The sequence below is a fragment of the Rhea pennata genome, chromosome 2 (assembly GCF_028389875.1).
Source record: "Rhea pennata isolate bPtePen1 chromosome 2, bPtePen1.pri, whole genome shotgun sequence".
Lineage (NCBI taxonomy): Eukaryota > Metazoa > Chordata > Aves > Rheiformes > Rheidae > Rhea > Rhea pennata.
This window is the reverse complement of record NC_084664.1, coordinates 126,138,580-126,147,936: the sequence shown is the minus strand read 5'-3', so window position 1 is coordinate 126,147,936 and position 9,357 is coordinate 126,138,580. Positions and strand designations below refer to the sequence as shown.

At 47.0% G+C, this 9,357-nt stretch overlaps 1 protein-coding gene across 3 annotated transcripts in view; it reads left to right on the top strand.

Moving 5' to 3' along the window:
* Positions 1–2,302: 2,302 nt before the first annotated feature.
* Positions 2,303–9,357, top strand: part of TRIM55 (tripartite motif containing 55) — a 44,150-nt gene continuing 37,095 nt past the window's right edge. Inside the window, exons 1-2 of one of the 3 annotated variants that reach the window (XM_062570318.1) lie at positions 2,303–2,747; positions 3,422–3,594. In XM_062570318.1, the coding sequence (XP_062426302.1) occupies positions 2,559–2,747; positions 3,422–3,594 (362 nt within the window). In that variant the 5' untranslated portion in view covers positions 2,303–2,558. The remainder of the gene's footprint in view (positions 2,748–3,421; positions 3,595–9,357) is intronic. The other 2 variants (XM_062570319.1, XM_062570317.1) reach the window with 2 other exon arrangements.

Genomic DNA, 9,357 nt, shown 5'->3' with positions numbered 1-9,357 from the left:
TAGTTTTTTACTTGTCTAAATTACATACCCCTGCCAGAAAAACATTTTAGTCCAGGCCTGGCTGCCAAAGGTGGGTTTGGCTTTGTTTCGCCAGCTCCTTCTTGCGATTCTGCCGTTCTTTGCCTGTTCCATATTACTGTGCTTCAGCACGTGGAAAAGGAGAAAAATAGCAGCAGACTCTCTGAAATATGCTTCAAACTCGACTAAACTTATCTGACTGACAATGTGCATAAAGCCATCTTCTTCCCCATCCCCCCTCGCTTTCTCACCATCAGATGCCCTTTGCCTTGGACATTGGCAGTAGCCAGTTACTTGAAGACCTTTGTGGGTTACCAGGAGAAGGTACACTGGTACCAGAACTGCAGCCCAGGTGCACGTTACACCGTCAGAGGGGCCTTAGCTCGTTGCGTGAACACCTGCAGGGCAAACACTAGCCCTCTAACTTTTTTATCCGACTCGAATGCCCCATACTACACACTACTGTGTGCAGGTGTTTTCAGACACTGACATTTTTAACCTTCAGCTTTTCGGTCCAAATTTCACCAGTTCTGTCTCTGCTGTGGCATGGAAGCACCAGTCCCACCGGAGGAGGACAGCTTTCCTTATCCGAGTCTTACTAAAGCAGGTTTTGACATGGAAGAGCCAGCTGATTCAGCGTTTGGAGGGCTGGAATGAGGCATCCAAATTCCTCCAGGCACTAAAGCCACCTCTGACCTGGCTACAAAGGGGAGGGAAACAAGAGAAATATCTTCTCGCTGCTGCCAAGAAAGTTTCCCACCCTCCCCTGCCAAAGGCCCCAGCTGTCCCCTGCTCAGCTGCCAAAGCAGCCTTTCCCGTGCAGCCTCGGAGGGCTCCTCTACATCAGCGAGCTGAACCAAACGTGTCATTTCAAACCAGTTTAACTAAATTATTACAAACTTTCTTGGGAAAGCAGGACTTCAGGAAAAGAAAAAGTTGGGGGCTTTCTTTATATAGCTTCTGATAAATGTATAGGTTTATATAGGGTGAAATTCTGGCTGAGCAGGCTGTGAATGGGGACAGGATTTCACCCAAATGCTTAAAAAAGTATGCAAGGCATCGAAAATCAAAAGATGTCAAGAACACACTGAATTTAATGTGATTCCTTGTCATTGCATGCAGACAGCATTACTCATTTTCACCTGGAAATCAGTGGAAAACTTCACTTTTAAATTTCCCCGAAATGCAAAGTTTCCAGCCTGCTGATACATCCAAGTAAAGTGTCGTGCTTTGGAAATGGGGGTCTCTCCTTCCCCAGCATACAGCCACTCAGCCACTGCATAGCACTTTTCATATGCAAAAGCACTTTATGGTCCTTAATTAATGAAAATGAAAAAGCTTTCTACAAGGAAAGCATTACAGCTATCAATTAAAACAGCAGATAATGTGCTGACTACATGTACAGTATACTAGTGAAGTGATTTTATACAGTACATGTGGGGACTTTGGCTTAAACCTGAGGATGAGATATTTATTGCTTGTACAGTTGTGTGATAAATTATTGGCAAGTAGAAGCACAGATGGCTTTCCCTTAAGATCAGGCATCACATGCCACAAATTATCTGGGAAATTGTCATTTTAAAAATAACTCTGGAACAAGTGCCAAGCTGGGAGGCATATCAGTGTCTAATAAACAGATATAAACACAGCAGTGCCCCAAAATGAAATGTATTTGTATTAAACTATGGCTGGAAAGAGCATATATGATTTGTACCTACTCTCCAGCAGTACAAATTAAAGCTTTTCGTACTGTATTTCTTCTGTCTCCCGCTAATCAGGAAATTCATATTATGTTTTCTTGGTGCATATTTAAGCTGCTGTGGAATTAATGGACTGAACAGTCATGCTGCATTCTTATGTTATAGTTCCTAAAAAAAAAAAAATAAAAAAAGATCACAGCGGAAGAAAGTTAAGTGCAGTTACAGGCAGGTAATTTTTTGACTGGTTTTCAAGGCGGTGACGTGCGTAAGCCCTGAGCTGCGGGCGCTCGTGAGCTGCCTTCTCCGGGAAGCGCGCGCGCGCTTCGCACCTGAGCAGCTCCCGCTCCAGCTCCCGCTCCCGGCGCGTGCTCAAACCTACCGCCGAAGTGACGGTACCTGGCGAGCGGCCGGGGGCAGCAGGCGCCCGGCGGCGTTTCCCCGCTCGCCCCGGCGCCGTTGGCGGCCCCGCGGTTTCCTCCGCCGGGCGAAGATAAGGGGGGAGCGGCCGGCGCTGGCTTATCGAGAGGGGCAGAGGCTGCTGCTGAGCGGAGCCAGGGCCGGCCGCCCCGCGCGCGGCAGGAATGCGGCTCCGGCGGCCCCGCCGCCCGTCACCTGTCCGAGTCCGTCCTCGCCTCGCTCGCTTATATGGGCACGGCGGAGCGGCTCCGGGTGACGTCGGGGCGCTAAAAACAGCCCCCGGCGCCCCGCGGCCCCTCGCTCGAGCGATGTCCCCCCGGCGGAGCGGCGCGGCGAGCGGCTCGGCGCACCGGAGCCAGCCTTGGATTTATTGCGAGGAAAATTAACCCGGAAACGGATCAGGAGCGCCGTGAGCCGGAGCGTATGCCCCTGGAAAAGCTAGGCATGAGCACCTCGCTGAACTACAAGTCCTTTTCCAAAGAGCAGCAAACCATGGATAACTTGGAGAAACAACTGATTTGCCCTATCTGCTTAGAGATGTTCACGAAGCCTGTGGTCATCCTGCCCTGCCAGCACAATCTGTGCAGAAAATGTGCCAGCGACATTTTCCAGGTAGGTTTATTCCAGCAAAAGCTGCTTCTGTAGGAACAAGCAGCACTTGTTTAAATGAATGCAAAAGCACAATATCACTTGTTTGATTTGATTGCTGTTAATAGCCGGTAAGGCTGGGGCTAGTAGTTTAGAGCATAAGCAGAAGTTGCATTTGGGAAATGTCCCTAAGCTCTGGCTTCCTCGGGGTTCGGGCAGGGCTTGCACCGATATAAAATCCTACCCAGCAGCTGAGGAGAAACAGCTGTACACCCGAAGAGGGGAACCAGCCCTTTGTCCCGCATTCACCAGGCGTTTTTCTGGGGTTTGCTTATTGGAACTACCCTCTCGCTGCACGTATTTATAAAGGGTTTGCTGCACACTTGTTTTTGTTCAGGAGCTTTTGGAAGAGCTGCATGTCTCCAGCATGGCTTGTTGCAGGGCTGTGCGACAGCTTCGGCTCCTTCTTCCATTGCACATTGTGAATGCGCTTTGGATGGCTTGCGCTTGGAGGTGGGGAGGAGAAGGAGGGGAGAGGGACGCTCGCACTGATTGCAGCGGGCATTGGTCTGACGTGAGCCGGATGCTATGGAGGACACCTTGTGCTCAGAGAGTGAAGGCTGCTGTCATAGCACAGTATTTCGGTAAAGTTTTGCTTGGCCTTACTCACCTCTTCTTGTCCTGCTTGGCAAGAACAGGCCTCGAACCCATACCTGCCAACCAGAGGTGGCACCACGGTGGCTTCGGGAGGTCGCTTCCGCTGTCCTTCCTGCAGACACGAGGTGGTCCTCGACCGGCATGGTGTATATGGGCTGCAGAGGAACCTCCTGGTGGAAAACATCATTGACATATACAAGCAGGAGTCCACAAGGTAACAAGGAAATTTGTACCCTTGAAAGTTGTGCCACAGAAACAGACACAGCTTAGGAGTGATGTCCTTCTGGTTTTTCCATTTGTCAGATGTGAGGTTTATTTAGTTACTTTATTTTTTGGCAGGATGGAAATGCATTCTGCTGCTATGCATGCCTATCTGTTTGCTGTGCAATGAAGTCAGCTTGCACTTATTGAACATAGAAAGCAGTACCCAAATAAGTGTTGAATTTTCCTGTTTCCACTTACGGAAGAGGATTGTGCCATCCTTACCCACATGAGCGGTACTTACACATGCAAGCAAAGCTCTTGAAGTCAGCATAGTTAATCACATAAATAAGGAAAAAATAGCTAGGTTCACATCATTCATTTTATGAAGTAGTCAAATGAATGTATCTGTACTTCATCTGTGTGTTCTCATGCTACAGAGGGGAAAAAAGTTTCAAATTTTATCAGAAAATCCTAAGAAACTGATAGAACAAAAAAGAAGATAGCTGAATTAGACACAGGAGATATCCTGCATCATAATATAAAATCGTAATTCAGTAAAAAATCCCACTTCTGTCATCTTGGGATGTGACCTCTTGAAATTAAGTCTTATTTAAAACTCCATATAAGAGAAGGAATAGTCAGAAATAATCATATATCCGTGCTGCATGGCAGTGTACAAGAATCCCAGAGCAGAGGAATGGGTTGATCCTGTAAAGTAAGACTGCTCCCAAACATTGATTTCTAGAAATGGATTTGTAACCCATCCAGCAGTGGACCCATGTTACGTCTTGTCTCTCTTGCTGTGTTGATGGGTCAGACGCACGCTACCACTGTGAGGAGCACACTAGGGAGGAAGCTAAAACTGGTCCCAGGCCACCAAGCAAGCAACTGCTTAACCAAGGGCAAGAGCCTCTCATTGCCAGTGCGGTGCTGTATTGCAAGGTGTTTTGTACACCTTGCCCTGCTTGAAGTAAGACATAACCCCGGTCACGATCCCTGACAGTCTCCCTTCTCCCCCAGTAAGGAGCTAGGTATTGCAGGATAGTGGTGGCAACAGGTTCACTGGAGCAGTTGGACGCAACCGGCCGAGCCTGGCATCCTGTGCAAGGACTTCGGACAGCTTTGGGTGCTCCTACCCCCTTCCCACAGGAAGTCACCGACACAGAGGGTGTTTTGGAGTCCAGCTGTGCCTTTGGCTATTCTTGGCTGTTCGAATCCCCTTGGGTACTGTTGTAGCTGAACACAGATTGGAGCTCCAAAACACTGGAGAGCGTGAAGCTGGCTTAAAATTGTCCTTTCTGTTGCCTTTAGTGCTCTGTGCCAAGGGAAGCTCAGCTACCCCTGTGTCACAGACACCCAAATATTTTAATTAGGAAAATCTCCGAGCAAAGGCTCAGAGCAATGCTGGACTTTGCTTTTGACTAAAGAAGCTTGGTGTATGTGTTTTCATTATCTTTCTTGTTTTTTTTTTTTTCAACTGAGAGTGGTGTTTAACTTAAAAAAAAAAAGAGAAAAGAAATATGGCTCCTTTTTTTGCATTTAGTTCATTGACAATCGGCACAAAATTCAGTTACATGGAAACGTGAGAGATCTAGTAGATTAAAAAAATCTACTAAAGAAAAATGTAACATGATAAATAAAAGGAAGGGGTAGAAAAAATATATATGAATGTATCTTTCCGAAGTATTTGTCAAGAAGGTTTGCTTAATCTGCTACAGTGCTTTTTTTACATTAATTATCAGGGTTATGTAGCAGCAGCAATGATAACAGCCGTTATCTGAACTATTTGCCACTTTGTAGGCCTCAGCTGCCTTATCACCTTCTGCCTAGCATTTCTCAGACACCCGTGAGTGTGTGAGCAAGATCTGCCTTTGCTTTATCCTGCATTGCTCCACTGAAACCAGAAAGTCAAGAAAAATCAAGTCTTCCCTGCTTCTTCCTTCTCTACCATTTTCTTCCAAAATGAAGGTTAGGTTTTGGCAGAGTCACATAAGAAGAAGGGTGTGATATAACCTTTGCAGCCTTCTTTCTCTCCAAGATGACCCTCCAAAATAGCAGTTCTTGTGACTTCTGACAGGACCCTCTTCCCCTCTAGTCTTCCTGTAATTCACCATAAATGTGCATGTTAGAAAAATGCCAGCTCCCACTGGCTTTTCACATGAATTTAGGAGAGTAAGGTTAACTCAGGCTTTGTTTCCCATATAGGCAAAAATATTTTATTTTGAAAATACTGGTCTTAATTTGAGTTTTCTGTTTGAATTAAGGGATTGTTCTTTTAAAAATAAAAGCCAGGGCAGGAGCTCTACCATTGTATTAGGAGGCTCTGCCCAAGCTCTCACATGCAGCCACTGTTATTACTAACAACCACATCATATGGTCTTTTTCACATTGCTCATCATTTCCAGCCGATGACAACTTAGCTTGCTGCCCAATTTAGAATCTATTAACAACGCAAGGAAAGAAATATTCAAGCAGGACATGGCTGCTACAAAGCTTTACAGGAGAGAAAGCATTGAACCTAGTGGAAATAGGGTTGACTAAAATATTAAACAAGTGTTTGAAAGTCTGTAGGCCACCGATTACCTGAACTTTCTGAGGAACTTCAGAGTGCCTGCTGCTGCTGGGAAAGGATAACTGCAGGAGGCTACAACTTCCAGCAAGCTCTAGCAGCATCTAATGAGCTCTGTCAGCTATTCCTGATCAAAGGGTGCTTTGAGCTTTTGTTCCAGCTGACTCCTAATTAGGGAGGGTCGAGCACCCTCTCTCCCTAGGGAGGCCTATGTAAGTGCCAAGCCCAGACGGCAGGGAACAAATGTGGAACTTTAAGCAGTGGCTTGTGCAGAAACTGTGGTGAGAACAGCATACATGGGCTCTGCAGAGGTGAGGGTGCCCTGTATGGCATGATCCCCTGCAGCAAGGGGATAAGCAGGGGGAGACTCCCTGCTGTAGGGGACAGAAGCCCCCTTTGCCAATCCAACCTGCTGTCTGTGGAAGTTTTCTGCTTGCCGGGGGCTTGGATCCAGGATGTTATGGAAAGGCTGCTGAGGTTTGCCTGGATCTCTGACTATTACCTCTCACTGCTCTTCCATGTGGGCACTAGCAATAGGTCCAGAGGACACCTGGAGCATTTCAGATGTGATTATGTGGCTCTGTGGGTGAGGACCAAAAGCATGGGGGCCAGATGGGATCCTGCCAGTGAGGGAGAATGGCTTGGAGAGGAGTGTATGGATTCTGCTGTTCAGCAAAAGTTTGTGCAGATGGTGTTGACGACAGGGATTCAATTTATATGGCCATGGGACTCTCTTCTGCCAGGAAGAGATGAGATCCACCTGACCAAGTAGGGCAAAATGTCTTTACCAACAGGCTTGCCAGCCTGGCACGGACAGCTTTAAACTAGGAGCGACAGTGCCGAGAGGTAGGGGGTGATGATGAGCCACAATCAAGTGAGGAAGTGGCGGACCAGTTGGCCAGCAAACAACCCAGCAAGAAAGACCTTGTAATCAACTGAACAGGGCAGAAGGAGGCCCACCCCAAGTGTATACACCGGACAAGGAAGCACCAAGAGGACAGCATTATAGGGGAAGCTCGCATACCTTCTCCAGGAAAGCAGTGCAGTTGCCTCCTTGCACACTAATGCATGCAGCGTGAGGAGCAAACAGGAATAATCAGAGATCTGCATCCAGCTGCACTGGAATCACAAAGACATGGTGGGGTAGCTCACACAACTGGAATGTTGTAATGGATGGATACAGGCTCCTTAGGAAGGATGGGCTGGAAAGGCGAGGTGAGGAATTTCTCCTTTTTGTGAAACAGCAGCCAGAATGCATGGAGCTCTGCCTCGGGGCAGATGATGATCCAGCTGAGAGCTTATGGGTCTGGGTTAGTGAGCAGAACAATACAGGCAACATTGTTGTGGGTGTCTGCACAGATTGCCTGATGAGGAAGAAAAAATAGATGATGCCTTCTTTGGATAACTGGAAGAAGCCTTATGTTTGCAGATGCTGTCCTAATGGAGGACTTTAAGCATGCTGATGTCAGCTGAAGAGACAACACAGCAGGGCACAGGTAATCTAAGATGTCTCTGGAGTGCATTGATGACAACTTCTTGACACAAGTGATCAAGAAGTCAGTGAGGAGATGTGCTCTGCTGGACCTGATATTTACAAACAATGAAGGACTGGTTGGGAATGTGAAGGTCTTGGAGTGGAGTTCAGTATCCTGTGAAAATAGATCAGGGCAAAAAGCAGGATCACAACCTTGGACTTAAGGAGAGCAGACTTTGGCCTGTTTAGAGATCTTCTTGGAAGAATCCGATGGAATATAGCCCTGGCGAGAAGAAGCATGCAGGAGAACCGGTTGGTTTTAGGGTTTACCTCCTCCAAGCTCAATAATACTTGACTTCCTAAACATTGGTATAAACCAAAGGTGGCAGGAGACGTGCATGGATGAACAAGGAGCTCTGGACAAATCTGACATAAAAAGGAACATACAAGAGGAGGAAGCAGGGACCCAGGAGGAATGCACAGTCTGAGTCTGCAGAGATTAAATTAGGAAAGCCAAAGCCCACTTAGAGCTGAATCTGGTATGGGACGCAAAAGGCAACAGGAAAGGTTTCTACAAGCATATTAGCAAGGAAAAGAAGGCTAGGGAAACTATGGGTGCACTGCTGAATCCACAGCACAAGGGCAGAGGCCTTTGTGACAAAGGACACAAAAAAGGCAGAGGTCGCCTTGGTCTTTACTGGTCTTTCCTTGGTCTTTTACTGGTCTTCAGAAATCCCAGGTCTCTGAGACCAGAGAGAAAATTTGGAGCAAGGAAGAGTGGCTTTGGTGGAGGAAGATCAGATTAGGGAACATTTAAACAAATTGCATATAAATAAGTCTATGAGCCCTGATCAGATGCACCTGTGAGTGCTGAGCTAGCTGGTTGGTGTTATTGCAAGGCCACTCTTATCTTTGAAAGGTCATGGCAACCAGGAAAGGTTCCAGAGGACAGGAGGAAATCAACTGTCACCCCTATCTTCAAGAAGGACAAGAAAGAGGATGTAGGGAACTACAGGCCAGTCAGCATCGTCTTGGTTTCTGGGAAGATGGTGGAGTAAATCTTCTTGTCCTTTATGCATTTGGAAATGGCTTCCAGGAAGGTGATCAAGAATAGTCAGCATGGATTTATGAAGCAGAAATCAGGCTTGACCAACCTGACAGCCTTTTACAATGTGATGACTAACTTGGTGGCTGAGGGGAGAGCAGTAAATGTTGTTTATCTAGACTTTTGACACTGTCATCCATAACATTCTCATTGAGAAGGTGATGAAATATGAACCAGATAGGTGGATAGTGAGGTAGATTGAACACTGGCTGAGCTACCAGGCTGAAAGGAGTGTAATCAGATCAGCAGCACAAAGTCCAACTGGGGGCCAGTCAGTAGTGCTGTACCCCAGTGGTCAATACTGGGGCCAATACTATTTAATGTCTTCATTAATGACCTGGATAATTGTGCAGAGGCATCAGCAAGTTTGTAGATGGTACAAAACTGGGAGGACTGGCTGATACACTGGATGGTTGTGCTACCATTCAGAGGGAGCTCAAGAGGTTGGAGAAATCAGCTGACAGGAACCTCATGAAGTTCTGCAAAGGGCAATGTCAAGTCCTGTCCCTGGGGAGGAATAACCCCACACAGCAGCACAGGCTGGAGAGCAACCAGCTAGAAAGCAGCTTGACAAGAAAAGACCTAGTGGTCCTGGTGGACAACAAAGTGACCATAAGCCAGCAGT